The sequence below is a fragment of the Lipophrys pholis genome (assembly GCF_963383615.2).
Source record: "Lipophrys pholis genome assembly, chromosome: 6".
NCBI classification, from domain to species: domain Eukaryota; kingdom Metazoa; phylum Chordata; class Actinopteri; order Blenniiformes; family Blenniidae; genus Lipophrys; species Lipophrys pholis.
This window is the reverse complement of record NC_137629.1, coordinates 9,600,891-9,621,318: the sequence shown is the minus strand read 5'-3', so window position 1 is coordinate 9,621,318 and position 20,428 is coordinate 9,600,891. Positions and strand designations below refer to the sequence as shown.

The window sequence follows — 20,428 nt, the reverse complement described above, 5'->3', positions numbered from 1 at the left end:
CGTCTCTGTTGCCTGGTCCCCACTCTGGTGCGTCAGGATGGAGGAGCTAAGCTTTTAACTATGTTTCTAGATAAGAGGTACGCTCCATCCAACGTGGGATGGATGCCGTCCCTCCTGATGAGATCAGGCTTGCCCCAGAAGGACTTCCAATTATTAATGAAGCCTACAGAGTTACTGGGACACCACCCTGACAGCCAGCGGTTAAAAGATGACGTGCGGCTAAACATCTCGTCACTGATGAGGTTTGGGAGGGGGCCAGAGAAAACTACTTTGTCTGAAATGGTCCGCGCGTATGTGCACACTGAGTCTACGTTAGCTTTGAGGACCTCAGACTTCTTCAGGCGACGTCGTTTCCACCGCAGTGGATTACAATATGTTTAAATCTCCGTTTACTCTTAGTCATTAGCTTTAACTGGGACTCTATGTCGCCTGCTCTGGCCCCAGGAAGGCAGCTAACTGTGGCCGTTGGTTGTCCTAAGTTAACGTGTCTCACTATAGAGGAGCCAGCGTGTCCATCTCAGCCAGCGTGCTGCTGAGTGGGGCAAACTTATTGGAGACACTGACGGAGGCCTGCGGGGTGTCCGGTAGACTTCTTGCTGCTACGTTTACCCCTGACAGTCACCCAACCGCCCTGTTCCCCCGGCTGCTCGAGGGCCACTGAGGGGGGGCCTTCAGGGCATGTAGTACACATGCCAGGCCTTTAGGGGCGCTGTGATCACCACACACAACAAAAACGCAGAAGAAGACAGACCACATAGAAATTTAGAAGTAGACTTCTGCACATAAACACATAAACCGCTATATATAACTCAGGTTTTATAGGTCTATGGCCCTGCTCCGCCTGCTTCTAACCTCTGCAGCTCTACCGGAGCTTTTAATCCGTGTTTGTTGTGGTTATTAGGTGACGTTGCGGACCGCGTTTTTTTATTTTATTCAATGAAATATTCTGCTGCAAAATACAGTGAAATGTAAGAAAAACCCTCCTATAAATCCTATAAAACCACCTTGCTTGGTGTTTGTGAGGCCAGATTGGAGCCTTTTGCAGCAGGTTTGAGAAGCTTCTGGCTGCAGGACCTCCACTCTCAGGCATTTCAGGTGCAGCCTCCACTCTGAGGCTCCCTCCACTGGCTCGAGCTACATAGCGGTAAGTTGCTACTTTTAATTTTCCAGAAAACAGTCTGAATGTATGGTTTCTTGTGTGTGTTCGCCGTTGATATACCTGCCGCAATCTAACATATATATATGATGCAAATAACAGCGTGTTACAGCAGTGGCTTGGGTTACGTGTCATTTTAAAGCTCAGTAATGCTAACGGTGGCAATCATCAAACTGTAACTGTTCGTATATCCCATGAGTGAAACAGTTTGTAAAGAGTACGTTTTAGGCCCCGTTTACACGACAACGAATTCGAGTGTATCCGCAAAACTTTCTTCACTTTTGGGGGGTCTGTTTACACGGCACCAGTTTGCGGATGCACTGTATCCACAAAGTTTTTACTCCCGCTCCCAAGGTGGAAAGATTCTTTCACGGCGCAAATCCAACTTGCAGAGACAGATGGAGGCTACAGAGCCTGTTACTGTGCATGCACATCTCTCCCCCTCCCTCCTGCTCATTCACTTGTAAACAAACATGGCGGCTGCGTAGTGGTACGACCCGCGGTCCATATTCTAGTTTTATCGTCCAGATCAGTAGTTTAATAGTTGAGACTCACCCCTGATAGCATCCGATGCGTCATCAGTCCATGCAGATGTCGGGTGCTCTCCATTTTCTTCACGTTTATAGTGTTTTTTTCTCTGCACACAAGTCTGTGTAGTTTCATAACAAAATCAAGCAACAGCGCCCTCCAGTGGCCCGGCATACTAACTACACTGTTGTCTCGGTGTCCGCTGCTGCAGTGTAACGCACTCCTTTTTTTTTTTTGCGGATTAGGTGTTGTCACGTGAAACGTTGTCGTGTAAACAGGGCTTTAGAGATGCATGGTTCCCAAAGGACAGACAAAGTATCCATGTAAAATGTAAAGCAACATGATCTATTACTATAGTTTAGATTAGTAACTAAAGTTGTTAAAAATAGCTCAACCTTAATCAGTTGTAGTTAACAAATAAACATATATCAAATGCAGGAGTGATATTAATCCAGTTGTGATTGAAAAAAGTTGCTGCTTTTTCTCCTTTGATTTTCTCTATAGAATTATAATTCCGAAGCATTTTCGCTGTTTTCATTCAAAATATTCCTTTATATTAGAACGATGCTACAGTCAAAGATGCCATTGTGATCTCCCCCAACTCCCCCCCCCCCCCACCCCCCATTACTTTGGCACTGCATTCTGCTGCACATGCACATTCCAGCTCGCTAATGACTATCAGTCTTATTTTATTCATGTTTAGCATGTAACATGTTTCGCATGTTTTAAGAAGAGCAGTGCACTAATGTTTCTTTCAGATTGTAACTGTATGAGCCCCTCAGCTCGTTAACATGTTGGGAAGCGGACTTACGTGAGACACCTGAACGCATCACTCAATGCTGTCAGCTACTAAGTGGCACAGCTTATTTGTTTTCAGAAAGACATTTCTCTGAACTGTTTCAGCAATAAAAGAGAAAGTTTGTGTCCAAGCTGCAATGTTGGTCTTGTTTTAATTGCAGGAGCTGACAGCTGTCTGCGCAGACAGGGGGCCGCGTCAAAAGTCCGTGTCTGAGCCGGTGCATGGTGCGCTCTTGTTTAGTTAGCGCATATAGCAAATCCACTGATTTTATATATTTATGTGTGTTTGTATGATTTAAGAAGAGCAGTGCACTAATGTTTCTTTCATATTGGACGTCACTCCACCAGGTGGGGAGACAACAGTGAAAGAGGAGTCTTGTTTCATGATCTCTGTCTGTCAAATACTTTTGAAGCAGCATTGGAAAGATCATTTTTCTGTCTGTCTTTTCACAGACACGTGTGAATCCAGGATTGTTGATGACTGCAGATCTGCAGCCGAGTTGACCTGCCTTCACTACTGGACTTGGAGGAGCAGGAACAGGCCGAGGCTGGTCTGCGGTACAAAGTCTTGTGTAAAGACGCAATCCTGGACGAGTCAGAAAATGAATCAGTTTTTGAGCCATTTAAATTTGTTTTCTATAATATTGGAGATGTGGACAATTTGCAAAGAACTAGTTGACAAAAGACATTATCCGGGATATTGCGAATGCCACATAGATGACTAAATAAAGAATAAAGCTTTGACTTTTTGTATTGTTTCTTTATGGAGCACTTTATATTTCACTCCAATTGTACTGTGGACATCTAAGAGCTAAGGTAGTATATTTATTTGACATTCCCTCAGGTGTAAATCTATGTGTTCAGCAGAACAAAAAACAAAACAGAACAATAATTGAGACCAAATATGTAATGAATAATGGCCACTAACACAGAATAAGACAAAAGAAAAGATAAAATGGAAAATGGAACAATATACATTTAACAACAGCAATAGTGAATACAGTTTAAATGATAACAGTGAAAGTACATCATATTTAACACATGGTAGATCACTTTACAACAATAGGTATGACATGTTGGCTTAGAAAATAAGTCATTTTAAGAAAAAGAACATTTTTAACTGATTGGCCTCAAGCTGATTTATAATATAAACAGACTTGAGCCCTTAATCCGATTTTTTGCATGTTCAAAATAAACAACAACATTTATAAAGGATTAAACTCTAAAATGCCGGACTATAGACCTATGATTCTTCACATCATAATCATGAACTGTTCAAGTCATAAGCTCTGATTTTCTATTCATTTATATCCTAGGATGGGGTCTAAAACTTAAATTACCTGGGGTCCGCTGGAGGCAGAGTCTGGGTGAGGCTATTCACAAAAAAAGTTGTACAAAAAAATCTGTTTTAATGATTTCTTCTGAGCATGGAAGTGTCCTGAACATGTATGGAACATTGAATGAAGATCATGAACGGTTCTTCTGAACATGAAGTGTTCTGAACATGTATGGAACATTGAATGAAGATCATGAACGACTTTTCTGAATATGGTTTCTCTTGCCTACTCCTTGCGGCCAGAGACTTGGCAGCGCTTCATCTCACATATCTGAGCAGTTGAGACCCTCAGAATGTTTTGATCAGGGGTCGACAACCTGCGCCTCCGGAGCCACATGCGGCTCTTTGGTCTCTCTGCTGCGGCTCCTTGAGCCTCAGTCCCACTGCAGTACATCCCTGAGCGCGGTGGGCCAGACGGTACGGTATGGTAAGGCAAAGCGCACCCAGACCAACTGTGTCTCGGTCCCACGACAGAGAGTACAGTAAAATGTAAGCAGGGTTGTGAACGACGCAGGGATGTAATGTCATTACGCAACAATAGTGTGAAGTCCGCAGAGCTGTTGGGCGCCACATTTCAATAAATCCAGTCAACAAAACCACCATTGTGTGCAAAGCGGCGTATATGACCAAGACGTTGTCACTATCGGTGCTTCATGCTGAAGCTCACAGCCACAGAGAGTGGAAAATGCTCTCTTAACTCTAGATATTCATGAATCACACAACAACTAAATTACATTAAAAGCCACACCACTCACACTCATGGTTCTAAAAACCCAGATCTCCCGCATATATCCGCAGTTTTAATAATATGCAATGCATTATAGGAGTTTCTGTTCGTCGTGTTTTAGATGTAATTAATTTTAGATGCTTGCTTTGGAAGGGTTTAGTTGGGTCCTGTTGTACTCTATCATTGTAAGAGCGCTTTGAGATGTTTGTTGATGTGATTTAGCGCTTTACAAATAAAATTGAATTGAATTGAATTGAATTATTGGTGGTTATATTAGGTTTGTAGTGTAGGTATTGATTGTGTTGTGTTGTGTTTTTGTTGCTTAGTTCATGTAGTTAGTTAGTTTAGTTTAGTTTAGTTTTTCAGTTGTATCTTGGCAACCGGGAGTGAAGAGGGTTTTGTGTGTAGTGTGGTCCTGCCATGGTGTTCTTGTAAGTTTTAGTGTCAAACTAAAAGCCTGTGCCACTCACAGTAGGCATAAAGGATAAGCTCAACTTCTTGAGTTCTTCATTAACAAATTTTTTAAGCAGGTGCGAGTGTGTTTCATTGTAATTCCTCCGTAAAAGTACGGGATCTCCTATGCTTTAAGCCCCTGGTTCAAATTCGGTCAATGCGTCATATTTTTGTGCCGATCATGAGTGGCGGGCTCAATAAAAGTGACTGCTGTCTGGCTGTTCATTACACGCCGGAGCTGGTTGAGTGTCATCGTCAAAGGTCCTCTCCCATCACAGGCCGCACTGAATACTTTTATATCAAGGTGAGGGCCACAAAATATCGTCCTGCTGGCCACAATTGGCCCGCGGGCCGTGAGTTTGAGACTCCTGTCCTAACACTATATGGGCTGCATTTTTTTTCATATCAAAAATACTGCATGGAACATATTATTAATGACTGTATAATATACTATATATCATTTGTGGCCATAAATGATTGTATATTATACATTCAGAAATAGTATAATATATGATCATTTATCTGCATAAATACTCAGGGTACATGTGCTATGTAGATAAAAAGGCAAACGGCAAAAACTATATTGACTGTACTACTTTCAAGAAAGTTGTTTTTAATGTTGCGTTGTTGAGTAATTAATGCAATCTGAATTTTCCACAAGCATTTCGGCATTTTATTCTGTCGCATTTCATTTTGAATTGTCACATTTTATTTTGAATGAGCACTTCCTGTCTGACACTGGAGGGAGCCGGAGAGTGGAGAAGCTTAAGAGTGGTGGTCCTGCAGCCAGAAACCTTTGGCCGGTTTTGCCACAGGCTTTATGTTTGACTGAAGTAAACTTCACAGCAGCAACGTTCTCCGCTCTCCACTCATTGAGGTGCGTTAACAGTTAAAACCTCTCTGTGCACGGTGGTGTGTCCACTCATACCTGGTCCCCTAGTCCGAGGTTCGATTGTACACATATTGTAGACAACTTTGAGCAATCTGTACGCTATTTTTTCGACTGTCTTTATCAAAAATTGCCCTTCCAAATGACCTGCTGGAGACTTGCTGCCTAAAACTGTGTAGTGAAATGGACCTGCCACTTAAACTTAAACTGGCTTTAGCAGCCAAAATACTGCCTGTGTTCATTCTGTTCCACCAAGCACCCCCCCCCCCCCCCCCCCCCCCCCCCCCCCCCCCCCCCATTCGGACAACGTGCTCACAAGTATCCAGTGCAGGTCAGGACTCTACAGTGAAGGTGCAGACTTGAAATTTGAAGGGACTGCGGCAAGGATTTCTGAAGGGCCACTCCTAAATTAATGTAGAAAAACCACTGCATATATATATATATATATATATACCACTGCAGATATATATATATATATATATATATATATATACATACATACACATATTAGGGATGTCCCGATCATACGTTTTTGCCCCCGATACCGATCCGATTTTTCAGAAACGAGTATCGACCGAAACCGATACTTTCCCGATCCGATACTTACATTGCTATTGCAAATATACTCAATAGTCTATTTTTGGAGCAACTAAGATGTCTGAAACTAAAAGCACTATTGGCGGAAGCTTTGTTTAGCTAGAAATTATTGTAAAACTCACAAAATTCTTCTCAGAATGACTTAAGAACTTATTTAAACTTTATTCAGTCGTAACAACAAAAAAAAACAATTACACTCTGCAGTCTTGTATCTCTTATTTATGTTAACCTAAACAACTTCACCTGGATTTTGTGGCTAATAAAAATTTTTTTTAAATGAAACCCAGTGAATCAGTTTGACTAACATAGAAACTATAAAAAACTACAACATAAACAGTATTCAGTAAAACCAATCAGAAGAACCCAATTCCCGATTGCCTTTAGGGGCGCTGTGACTCACCAAACACAACAAAAACGCAGAAGAAGACAGACCACATAGAAATTTAGAAGTAGACTTCTGCATAAACACATAAACCACTATAAATAATTCTAGTTTTATAGGTCTATGGCCCCGCTCCGTCTGCTCGACCGGAGATTGTAGTCCGTGATTGTTGTGGTTGTTGCGGACCGTGGTGGGGGGAGGAGGGGGGCGATTACGTCATAATTTTTTCCACGGATGATCGTCTTTGCCACATGTTTACATTTTAGATTTCTTATCAAATGAGTTGTGTTAAACAAAGCTCTGGTACTCCCACCTCTCGGGACTGTGGCTAAGCAAATAGTACAACTGGCCGCTGGACTGGTTTCGTTGTCAACCTTAAAATACCTCCAGACTGCTGACATTTATCCACTCAATGGCTTTAGGCTGCTAACGGCAGTTTACGGCAGGTCGCAAACGGGGCTCGCTTTACGGCAGCTGACGTGATAAAAGATTTTTTTCTTTTTTAGATCGGTGGGGTGATTGGCTGGATTTGCCAATTCCGATCACTCACAAATCACCAATATCGGCCCCGATCCAATCGGTAGATATCGGATCGGCGCCGATATCGGTCACGATCCGATATCTACCGATATATATATATACACATATATATTGTCATGGTATCAATCAGGCATGTTGTTCTGGGCCGTCTCTAATTCTCCAACACTGCTGGAAAATAGCTGATCCTTGAAGCAAAAATCAGATGAGAAGCTGGACTTGGATGTAAATGAGTGTTATTCCCAAGAACAGTCAAAACTCAGAGTCTTCAACTGGTTCAAGACTGACTATACAGCATTTCATTCTGCCTTATATTCTCTTCTCTGGTCTTCAAAAGTCCGCCTTGGAAAGCCCCTCCCCTGGGTTTCTACCATTTTTGGGTGAATTAATGGTATCGTATTCCTTGAGGGCCACTCAGCAGTCATCTTGACCTACCCTCATTTTGGAGTTTTAATGGTGTCGTCTTCCCTTGAGGGTCACTCAGCATATTTGGCCCTGCTTATGAAATGATTAAAACTTTTGGCAGAGCGTCCCATTTAAAAAAAACAAAAACAACATTGCAATGGGCAGCTATGCCACCACTCTGGCACAGGTGCATAACAGATTTGACATATTTATCACTCTGTTTATATTTTACAGCTTACCCCTATAAAACGTTCAAGGCACCGCTTCCTAAGCTAGTGTGATTTTTATCCCTCCATATCTCATGAGCTAGTATGATTTTTCTCTCTACATATGTCTAAGCACTACTAGATGTGACCACCGGGCGGCCGTGCAAAGCGAGATAGCAATGACCCATCCGGCCACTAGAGGCGTGGAGTGTGCTTTTTCTGGGATTCTGAAGTCGCTGGGTTGCTGTTTCGTGCTCCATGGATCCAAAGTAAAAAAAAAAGAAAAGTACTTTCCATCACTTTCTCACATGTACAGCAAGTTGACATCCCGGTTCTGGTCCACATGTGTGAACATGTGGCTATTTGTGTCTCCTTGCGAGGCTGACACGGTCCGGTCAGCATTGGTTCGACTTGGAGTGCAGCCGGGTGTGGTGGACTTTGTGGAGCCACCTACCAGTGATGTGCAATGGTACAGCTTATGGAAGGGGTCCCAGAGGGCCTCCTGCTCGAGGGGGGGCTTCATTCAGATAAATTTAGTTCATTTTAGAGATGCGTTTTTTGTTTGTCTGTTTGTTTTTTGATGAGCTATTCCCCAGTTCTTTTTTATATGTAACATTGAGGTTAAAAGGTTTTGTGGCTCCCAGTGTGTTCTTTACAGAAGGAAACGGGTCCAAATGCCTCTTTGGACCCCTGCTATAAAGCCTGTAGAGGCTCCCCACTGAGCAAGAGTGGTCCAAATCACGTCTTTAAGACACCATTTCCATACCGCCAGAAGATGTTTTTGGGGAAAACAGAATTTAAAAAATTTTGTACGTCTTTCCTGTACATTGCATGGATGTTCTATGGGACATAGGTCATATGAACGCCCAAACAAGATCTCTGGATGATGTTATTAGATAGTAGATTACATTGATTCTGACAATAACTTTGTAAGCATGTCACTAATATATGATACGCTTAATAAAGTATTGAATGAATCGATGTTATCTAGGGCACACTGTTGGTCCTTACTTTATTAAGCTTGTAAGCTTTATAAGTTTCATGCATACAAAATTATTGTCAGAATTAATATGATCAGGAGTGTTCTGTTGGTCTAGTGCAGGGGTTGGGAACCCTAGTCCTCGAGGGCCGCAGTCCTGCATGTTTTCCATGTCTCCCTGCTCAAACACATCTGAGTTGTCATGATGAGGCTCTGGAGAAAGCTTGATAATGAGCCAATAATTGCTGTCAGCTGTATTGATGCGAGGACACATTGAAACCGTGCAGGACCGTGGCCCTTGAGGACCAGGGTTCCCCACCCCTGGTCTAGTGGATAGGAATGTTGTCTGTCATTATAGTGTTTTGGGTTTCCCGGTGTGGTCTTTTTTTTTTTTTTAACGTCATTGGATCAAGTCATCCAGAGGTCTTGTTTGGACGTTCATATGTCGTCCAGACAGGATATCCATGCATTGTCCATGAAAGACATTCAAAAAGCTTTCATTCTGGCTTCCCTGAAGATGTCTTCTTAAAGTATAGAAATTATGTCTTTAAGATGTGATTTGGACCACTCTATGCTCAGTGGGTCTGCAGTCAGAAAAAGAAAACAACGAGCATTACAAAGGTAAAACTATAAAATGGCTTGAACAACCGATACAGATGAAAGTACATATCTTGATATTCAATTTAGCTCATCAGTTTCAAGCTCTACTCTCTCTTGACTTTGTTCTTGTTTTTATCTCTGATTGGTAAATAATTCACAATGTTAGCAGCAAGGTTCGTTTTTCATTTCAAGTAACGGAATTGTTGGGCCTGGCCACCATGTTCACCCCTCCAGACAAAGAAGAGGGGGGAGGGTGACCACATTTCTTTGAGAACAAAGAAACATGTGTTCACCACTGGAAAAATTCACCATTGGTCATGTGACCCTCACCAGGGGCCCCCGGGCACCCCTCCTTGGAAGCTTCATCCCTGCAGCTCACAACCAGGGGGCTCCACCAACTTCTTCACACCCATGGTCTGGAAACCAGCCCAAGGAGATTAGGTAAGGAGCAGCCTGGCACCACAGGGTGCCTCAACATGAGGCGCAGGTACAAAAGTCTAACCCGCAAAAACGCACCCTTTTCCAAGACGGATTCGCCTCGAGCAAGATGCAGGACTTCGTACGGGGATACAAGAAGCCACGTGTTAACTCACGCGGACCGGGCCCGGAACCTTTCCAACTTGCTGGACGAGCTGGAAAAGCCGTGGAAACATACTTTTTCTTTTCTTCTTCTTTAACTGGACCTCCGGAGCACCCTTCTCCAGCTGCACAGACGCGTTTCCCCTGATCAAGCAGGGCCCAGGTCGAATTCACGGCGCTGAATTCCAACCCGGTAACAACCAGTTACTGCTGCCTCACAGAAACGCGTAGCCCCACGAACGGTGCTGAACAACACAGCACAATGACCAAGTAAGGGTTTTTGTCTGGGCAGCAATTTTTAAATTAGCGTGAAGCGAACCTGCAATGTGTTTTAATGTGTCGCTGATGAATTCGCAGCTGCACGAAGATGCAGCTTATGTTTGTGTACGCGCGTGAACCATCGCGGTCCAGACTCAGGTTCCCCACCTCAGAAACCAGAGAATTAAGTGAACTTCCAGAAGCTACTTCAATATCTTTGTGGAAGAACCAGGGTTCGGAACTGAACCAAACAAACTCTCTGTCCGTCACTTCTCTCCCCCCTCTCTCTCTCTTCCCCCTGCACTAACCCAACTCTGCGCGCCGCCGCTCATGTTATCTGATCGAGATAAGCTCACACACATAGCCACATTTAGCAACCGAACTGCTATCTGGTGCCTCGAAACAACATCCGCACGATGACCAGAGTTCTGGCTGCATGTGCCGACATCCAGTTAGAACTCCGGCGCTCAGAACCGGGCCGACAAAGCTGCCCGGTCGTCATGGGAGTAGGTGAGACCCCGTCACTCTGAGACCCCTTCCCGCATGTGCATGCGACGGGCGTCTTGTTTTTCTGGTCGCTAAGCAACCGCCATGCCCCAGAAAGAGCAAGTCAAACGCCTCTCGTGGTCGCGTAGGTCATCGCAATCCCTCTTGACGTCCATCTGGTGGATAAGTCATTGCGCTCTTCCTCTGTGCGCTGCCGCATGCCCCCTAGTGGTTTTCATGGTCACCACACTGAACCTGACGTTTATCTACACCTGGTGGACGTTCGAGGTCATTACACCCACTCACACTGACCCACCAACGTCTGCCTCCATTGGGTGGACGATGGAGGTCATTACACCCATTCACCTTCATCACTCCAGTACCGCCCCCACACACACACACACACTCTTTGTACATAGTGTTTGCTGTTTAGTAGATTAGAGCTCCGTGTTAGATAACGTTTGATACTTAAATATGTTGATTTATAGAATGATTACTGAATTATGTTTGAATTAATACACTTTTATTAATAAACGCCTGTTAGCTGAATTGAACGATTCCTGGTGATTATTGTGTATTCATTGTTGACAATCACTGGTTTGTAACAGTCTGTACTCGGCTCTCACACCTTCCCTTTTATTCAAGATTCTTATATTTTTACACAGAAAATATTAACTTAAATAAACCTTTTTCCAAATGAGACTGATATTTTGGTAATTAGCTATTTCCAGTTTATCTGGTGGTGCCTCTTTTCCTTAATAATAAATAAATAACAAATTTATTCAGATTAATAATTTGTCATTAATAAATTATTTTTGATAATTTATTAACTTTTAAGTAGTTACTCAATTACTTTAGGAGTTGTTATGAGTAAATGACCGTTGACTTTCATTAATAATTAAAAATTTTCATAAAATACTTCCAGTGATTTCTTACTTTCATTAATCTATTACTTCCAGTAATTTAATGCTAATAACCAACAGTAAATCCCAACAAAATACAATCATTTGTATACGTCATACAGTCAACATAGAAAAATTATATTTCTTTCTCTATTATAAACTATCTCTTTGGGTTTTTGTGACTTTCACTAAGTTTTTTTTCCTCTGCTTTTGCTCAGGTGTTCCTACACCAACGGAGGAAGTTCTGCACCACACACTAAGCATGCTGGTCCGTGAACGGAAGATCTATCCAACGCCAGACGGATATTTCATTGTAACCCCTCAGACTTATTTTATCACTCCAAGTCTAATCCGAACTAGCTCAAAGTGGTACCACTTAGACGAACATTCATCTGACCGACACCAACACCAAAACCAACAGCCACATCAGCAGACTGAGTGCACATCTCCTCCCTCTGGCACCATCACACCATCCACTTCTGGGGGAGTGCGAGATCGAACACATCCAAAATCCAGTCAGAACCACTCAGGGGGAGGTGGGGATTCTTTTTTCAACAGCAGCTACCGTGGAGACGACCCCCCTAGCCACCACACCACTCTGCAGCGCCGATCCCCCAAAGACCACTGGGAGGTTTACTCGTTGCCCCACTCTCCACAAACTCTTCCCCAGACAGCTGGACCCAACACAGAAAAGAGTCGGAGCGCCCTCGGGTTCTCGTTCAAGACGGACACTCTCACCAAGCACAGAGGAGGAGGAGGGAGCGGAGGGAGTGGGGAAATAGAGAAACAAGCAGGAGGTACCAGTACAGGAAGTCGAAAATTTGGCTTGAAGTTGTTCCGTTTGAGCTTTAAAAAAGATAAGACCAAGCAACTGGCAACCTTCTCTGCACAGTTCCCCCCCGAGGAATGGCCACTGCGTGATGAGGAGATGCCGAGCCAGCTGCCACGCCACATAGAAATGGAGATCATCCGCAGAATCAACCCTGACCTCACTGTAGAAAATCTTGCTCGGCACACCGCTGTCATGAAGCGCCTCGAAGAAGAAAGAGCTCAGAGAAGCAAAGCATCATCAGCCAATCAGAGCTCCAGGAGCAGAAGAAGTGGCGGTCGACACAGAAAACAGTCTCAGAACAAACTCAGTCGCTCACACAGCAAGACGAGGGCAACACGTGAGCACTCGGATGGTTCCCACCTGGAGCTGGCTGATAGAGACTACAGAGGCTACTCGTCCTCACTGGCTCGATCACCAAGGGAACAGGCGCTGGCCATGGAGCGGCAAAGAGCCCGGCTTCATCTGGCGCACAGCAACCCCAACATCCTGGACGCTTCTCATCTGCCTGTAACACCAGAGTGGGACGTATCTGGAGAGCTTGCAAAGAGACGTACAGAAATGCCTTTTCCCGAGCCAAGTCACGGCTCGTCAGCGTACCATTCCAAAGTCCACCGCTCACACTCCCACACACAAGAAAGGAAGTCCAGAAATGAACGAAGCGATAAAGCCAAGGAGCGTTCAAGATCCATGGACAATTCTAAGGGACCACTTGGAGCTGGACTAATCGGACCACCTGACTATTATGATGAGCGGAGCCGTTATTACACTGATGACGGCACCCTGCGAGCTAATCAAAGCACATCTCACTACTCACGTGCCGCGCCCCCCTCGTCTAAGGTGCCTGTGGATTCTCTGGGGTCGGATGGTGGCAGGAACTTAGAAAAGAGTAAGAGCAGGGACAGTCTGCCAGCATACTCACCCAAACCACTGCCTGCCTCCATGCCTCCGGATGATTACTTCCAGTGCTCCGGGTCTTCTGAAGCACTTCTCACAGCGAGTAACCCGCTAGGAACTTTGGGCAAAAACAGCCATGATGGAGTGAAGGCAAGCAGCACTGACAGGCAAACAGATAGACAGACAAGTCATCCTCCAGAGAGTAAAGATGATCTGTCAAAGGTAAGACCAAAGGGTGGGAGTCTGCCTCCAATACCTCTCTCTCTTCCAGACCCTCCCATTGCCAATGGCAGACCTTCCTTCAGTGCCACGTCTGTTCAAGAAAAGCGTAAAGAGATCTTCAGTAAAGACACACTCTTCAAACCTCCTCCAAGCCTCCCATTGCCTGGTTATGGCTCCCTGAGACAATCCAACCCCCTCGCCACCTCCATTCTCTCATCGTCCTGTGACGCTCTTGATTCCCAAGAAGCCTTTGATGCTCCCAAGCCTCTGGTGGCAACCTCCTCTGCTCCCCCACAGGGGATTGAATCCACATCTACTCCTGCAGAGGCTTCTTTCGATTACTACAACGTCTCTGACGATGATGAACTGGAGGAGGGCGGTGCTAAAAGTCGAGGGGAGGACGAGACACCTGGAGGAGGAGCTTCTGGGATTGCAGGAGGTGGAGCAGGAACAATGCAGTGGCTTTTGGAGAGGGAGAAGGAGAGAGATCTACAGAGGAGGTTTGAGAGAACCCTCACATTTCCCGGTGCTAAAGAGAACCTTCCAGAGCCCAGTCAAAACCAGCAGTCTACCCACTCTGCCAGACTGGACAGTATGGACTCCAGCTCTGTTACAGTTGACAGTGGATTCAACTCTCCACGGTGAGAAAGCTCTCCTACAACATACACATGCTTACACATGCTCTATAAGTCCTAGTAAACTCTGACTTTATTACACATTTAAAATCATACTGTGTGGTTTCCGCTTTCCACTGACATTTTGATGTCTTCTCTGATCATAGACAAGCTAAAACCGTCCCTACCATGGCAGAAACAGTGGCTTGCAAAAGTATTGATACCTCTTTAACCCGGGGGCCCCTGGTGAGGGTCACAGCGCAACCACTAATGTAATTGTATTAATTTGCAATTTTATGTGAGAAACCAACACAATGAGCTGCATAATTGTGAAGGCAAAGGCAAGCAAATTTATTTATAGAGCCCCATTCAAACACAGGGCAATTCACAGTGCTTTACAAAGAAATTAAAGAAATACAGAAAAACTTTACAAAGACATAAGAAATATATTAATAAAAGAAATAGCATTAATGAAATGAAAGCATAACATTTTTAAAGACAGCATAAAAATATAATAAATAAGGTAAAAGATTTAATAAGGTAAGTAAAATCTATTGTTTATTCAAAAGCCTCCGTCAAATATGAACGTTTAAAGTCCTGATTTTAAAGAAGTGAGTGTCTCAGCAGTCTTCAGGTGTTCAGGAAGTTTGTTCCACAGGTGAGGAGCATAGGAACTAAAAGCTGCTTCACCTTGTTTGTTTCTGACTCGAGGAACACTGAGTAAACCTCTTCCTGTGGACCTCAGAGGTCTGGAGATGTTATATTCTACAAGTCAATCTGAGATGCATTTAGGCCCGAGACCATTCAAAGCTTTATAGACCAGAAGTAAGATTTTTAAGTCATTCCTTTGCTACACAGGCAGCCAGTGCAGGGATTGGAGCACGGGTGTAATGTGCTCCACCCTGTTTGTGTTGGTGAGGACTCTGGCTGCAGCGTTCTGGATGAGCTGCAGTTTTCTGACAGATTTTTTACTAAGCCTTGTAAACACACCGTTACAATAATCCAACCTCCTAAAAATAAATGCATGAACCATCTTGTTGGGTCAGAAATCCTTTGATTCTTGCAATATTTTTCAGATGTTAGTAGCCGATTTTGGTATGAATTTCAAGCTGTGAAGTGGAATAAAAATGTTTTTCACATTTTTTTATAGATAAACAATCAGAAAAATTTACATTTTTGTCATCTCTGTAAATGTTATACTTGCTGCCATAATATTCAAGTTCTTATTCACGTGTGCAAGTAGATGGACAATAACAACAATGTTTCCTCTAGAGTGACTCGTGACTCCCAGTCTATGGGACTTTGTAGTTTTATAGTTGAGTCACCTGAAATCCAGCAATCCAACTTGTTTGTGTGTTACGAATGTAAATACTACATCAAGCCCATACAAAGGAAATGGAAATTGCATCATTAGGTGATTCTAAAGTTAGTAATATCTAGCAATATCTTCTTGCAGCTCTTATTCTTCATTATTCCCTGTGTTCAACTGCGCTGAACCTACACAAGGAAGTAGACATTGTCTTAGGAAAGTCTTCTGTAAAAGAAGAGAGAAGTTACCACAGTTCAGTTATTAAACACCAAGTCTTTACCTCAGTACACAACAACTAACCTTTAACCTCAATGTCCCAATTTCAAATGTTGCACTATATGCAGTTGCATATAAACAACAATACAAAATCATCTACCACATTGAATCAGATTTATTTAACATTTAATTTCTTGTCATTATACAGGCTATCAAATAGCCAATGTGTGGTGGAAAGTTCATCACTTGGGGCAAAATATGAAACAACTGATTAGACATGCAAACAATAGAAGTGATTGACCATGTGCTCATTGGTATCTTTCCTGCAACATGCGACAACATTCTGATGAGAAGGCTTCACTTTTGATTTCTCACTTTCAACCCTAAAGCTCACAATATGCACAGCCTCTGGTTTCACTCACACAGTCACATAGTGTCCTGGCTGAACGCACAAACAATCACACATTGAAAACAGAGGATCAACCATTCCAATCATGCTTATAAAAGTAAACCTAACATCAGAAATATCTACAGAATAAAACACATGATCTTATTACATCACAGTTAAAGTTTCATGGGATACTTGAGCTGAAATTAGACCTTCATGAGACAGGTTAGTTTTACCCTGTTGATGTGTTATTGCAATAGTGATTGCAACAACACATTATTTCAGCCTGCTTGACTGCAGTGAGACATTACATTGTGAATTTCTAACCTTCTCTTCAATCACTTTCTGGATATAACTGATTTTGGCATGCAAGCATAATTTGGCACAACATCTGTTCAGCTGACTGGACGCGAAGGAATAATCATAAGCAATAAAAAGTCCAACTGCCACTTTGACCGGTTAAATGATGTGTTTCTGATTAGACCAAACTCCAGGGTTGTGGAAATCACACTGTTGTGCCTTAACCAAGATATTGATCATTAAGATTAATTGGATCAGATCTGACTGGAATGAACCCACCAAAGTACTGGTAAACTGATTCAATTCACCTGCAAGGACACTAATTCACTTGCATTCAGTCGGTAGTGGGTGCTAATTTCCACCCCTGGTAAAAGGTATGTATGTGTGTCATCTGTGTGTGTTACCTATATGTTGTTAATTACACTTTTTGATCATTGTGTGTGTCTTTCTCTGCAGAACAAGGGAGAGTTTAGCATCCAACACGTCCTCTATTGTGGAGAGTACCCGCAGACAGAACCTAGCCTTGAGCCCCGGACACCTCGGTATCACCTCTGGAAATGGCCCTCCTTTCTCCTTCCGTGCCATTCCAGAACCTGCCAGTAGTCAGACAGAAAAGCTCCCGAAGTCCAGCACCTGCCTTGCATCCATCACCAGCGTGTAGGGTTGGAAGTGAGCACTCAGAGCAGAGCCCGTGGACTGAGGTCCGACCCTACAATGATTGTCACATGACTGAATGAGTGGAGCTGTGATTGCTCCAACTACCTTCTCTCACACAGTCCATAACTGAGCCACTGGGCCAGAACAAGCCACTCTGCAACTGGTCATTTACACTCCTGCTCCTCCTGCTGCTCTTTCTTCTGTGGTGTTTTTTGAGTTATGGACATTCTAGTGTGTGTGCGTGCAGGCTTGTCTCTTTGGGGTTTTTGGAGGTCTCTGGAGTCCCCGAGGTCTCTGGGGTCTCTGAGGTCTCTCAGGTGTCTAGGGTCTCTGGGATGTCTGAGGTCTCTGGGGTGTCTGAAGTCTCTGGGGCATCTGAGGTCTCTGGAGTCTCTGTGGTGAAATTCACAGTTAGCATATCACCAGAAAGGGACTGAACCTGTGTAGGTGAGACATTTGTCTGTATCAGATGATCAGTGTCACCCTGTGGGGTGAACCTGTCCATCCAGATCAGGACCGTCAGATCAGGACCAGTTTACTCACAGTTTCTGCCACACCAGTGAAACAGAAGCAGCACCTTCTGCAGCTTTTAATTTTCACTCACCCTGACAGTATGAATCTGATGCTAACCATCTGACCTGCTCTGAGGTCTGCTGCCACCTGCTGGTCAGTCCTGGCTTTTACTGTCCTTTACTTACTGATACACTGTGACCCCTCCTGGTCAAACTAGGAAAAGCAGCTCAACCTCTAATGGACCCATTGCAATCTTTGTCCCTGTCCATACAAGCCAAAAAAATTTTTTCTCCCCATCGTTGTAAAAAGAAATTTCTGTTCACACGTCACTATAAACACAGCTCAAAATGATGACGTAGATATGCCAGGCCTTTAGGTAGCACTGTAACTCAGCCATAGAAATACACCAAAAATGCAGAAGAACACACGGAGAACACAAAAACATAGACAAACATGGTATTCGAGAAATCCAACATATCACCTTATTAAATCAACGAGCATCAGTAGCTTCTGCAGCAAGACCTGGACCATGTAGTCTGCCATTTTTGGTGTTGTTAAGTGACCAGAGTGGGGAAGATTAGGGGCTCCGAATGGCGTAATCACATTCAGCACTTTGGTCTGGATGGCAGTGCTCTTCAGGGAAAAACCGTTTTGTTTGGATGACGAGAACACGGCCACAAACTCTGAACCAGAGCAAACGAGATCTCTGGGCCCCTTGAAAACCTCAGTCTCGGATCCTTTCCAAACGATCTTTCTAGCAGGCGGGTTAAGAGGACATGACGTAGTGCGCAATGCTATCTGGGTAGTAAACAAGGTTAACCGTGCAAATCAGAAGAATTAGACACAGAAAGAAAAAGTAGGAAAATATCTCGCGGGGTCGTGAGCAAGAAGTAGAGAGGAAGAAGTAGTGAAAAAGGCACTTATTGATATCTGGTCTGAAGACGATTTATTGCGTGTTTTTGTTTCAGGCGACGTCACTCCCAAATGAGCAGCTGTTGTAATTAATTGCATGACATTTTCCAGTAGGTTTCGTCTGGTCTCAGAAGTGAATGTGACCACCACCTGAACCAAATAAAGGTATGAACATTCTCGGTTGCCCTCCCTCCCAAGTGAACCGAGTCCTGGACTATCCGAATGTGAAAGGCCTTATCTGTTAAATTCAAACCATAGACCCTAATATGGAAGAATTCTCACCACAGGGTATTATACATGTTCCTGTCTCAATTTGATCTCTTTAGAGTAGGGCTGTCAAACATGCACAATAATGCAAAACAAAGAAAAGCTCTGTGTTTCAAGGACCTGCTGCTTCTGTAGGAGAATGAAGGTCATTACATGGTCACAGAGCTTGTAACCAGCAGATAAGTGATACAGCAGTAAACAAGTAAGATAAAGTAGCAAAACTTCATGCATGTTGAAAGTCCTGTTCTGACATTACCGGTAAATACCTTTCGGGCACGTTCACGCCAGACCTGGAAAATGTCACGCAATTACAACAGCTGCTCGTTTGGGGGCGTTGCCGCCTGAAACAAACACTGACTAGAGAGGAAGTAAATAAGAAACACAGCTCATTGATTGGTCTGGACCGAAACCGAAAGTCCCACTACTTTATCCTGTGGTGGCTAGGATAGGTAGCTCGTGGCTCGAAACAACCGCGATATATAGTCTTCAGGCCAGATATCATTGAACGCCTTTCTCACTATTTCTTCCTCACTAATTTTTCCTCGCTACTCCATGTCTGGCCGCAAGATATTTTCCAACTTTTTCTTTCTGCATCTAATTCTTTTGATTCGTGCTGTTAGCTTTGTTTGTTTCTTACCCAGAATGCATTGCGCACTATGTCACGTCTGCTTGCTTGTCCTCTCACCCTGCCCGCTAGAATGACAGTTTGTAAAGGAAGCGAGACCAAAGTTTAAAAGGGGACCAGAGATCTCTTCTTAGCTCCGGTTCAGAGTTTTTCCCCAAAGAGAACTGCGGTCCGGACCAAACGGGAAATTGAACTCTGGTTCACTTGAAAACGAGGGTGTCGGTTCACTTGCAACTTAACTGAGGTCTGGGTTAAGGCCAATGTGAATGCATCAGGGACTATCTGCAGACTTTCTAGCGAACAGAGTGAGAGGACATGATGTAGAGCGCAAACAAAGCTAATAGCGGGAATCCGAAGAAGCAGAAAGAAAAAGTTGGAAATTATCTTGAGGGCTGACGTGGAATAGTGAAGAAGGCACTCATTGATATCTGGTCTGAAGACTGCATATATTGCAGTTGCTTGTGGCTACCCATTAACCACAAGCCAACACCAGCTTAAGGGGTGGGAATTCCGCTTTCAGTCCCTACCAATCAATGAGCCATGTTTCTACTTTGTCTTGCTTTTCTTTCTTTCTCTCTGCTCAATTGAACCGAGTGCCGGACTGTCCTGGTGAAAGCACTCTTAAGGCCCAAACATACTTCCCGCATTGCACGTCCGCAGCCCGCTCAAACTTGTGCGTGGACCATGGATGCGCACATGATTGCATCCATACTACACTTATGGGTTCACTTTTGTGCACGTTCCATAACGTAACTTATTGATTCTGAAAATATCTCCACTTTTAGTGGCCAGTGTTCTCCTTTCCTAAAGTTGTTCATATTTCACTCCAGGAGTTCTGAGTTGTCTGGCTATCTTTATATT

At 43.8% G+C, this 20,428-nt stretch overlaps 1 protein-coding gene across 2 annotated transcripts in view; it reads left to right on the top strand.

Annotated features, from left to right (window-relative positions):
* The window catches only part of stox2b (storkhead box 2b), a 126,594-nt gene extending 107,456 nt beyond the window's left edge, over positions 1–19,138 (top strand). The window contains exons 3-4 of one of the 2 annotated variants that reach the window (XM_080464919.1): positions 12,037–14,407; positions 17,050–19,138. In XM_080464919.1, coding sequence (XP_080321045.1) covers positions 12,037–14,407; positions 17,050–17,254 — 2,576 coding nt within the window. In that variant the 3' untranslated portion in view covers positions 17,255–19,138. The remainder of the gene's footprint in view (positions 1–12,036; positions 14,408–17,049) is intronic. The other variant, XM_080464918.1, reaches the window with a different exon arrangement.
* The last annotated feature ends 1,290 nt before the right edge of the window (positions 19,139–20,428 follow it).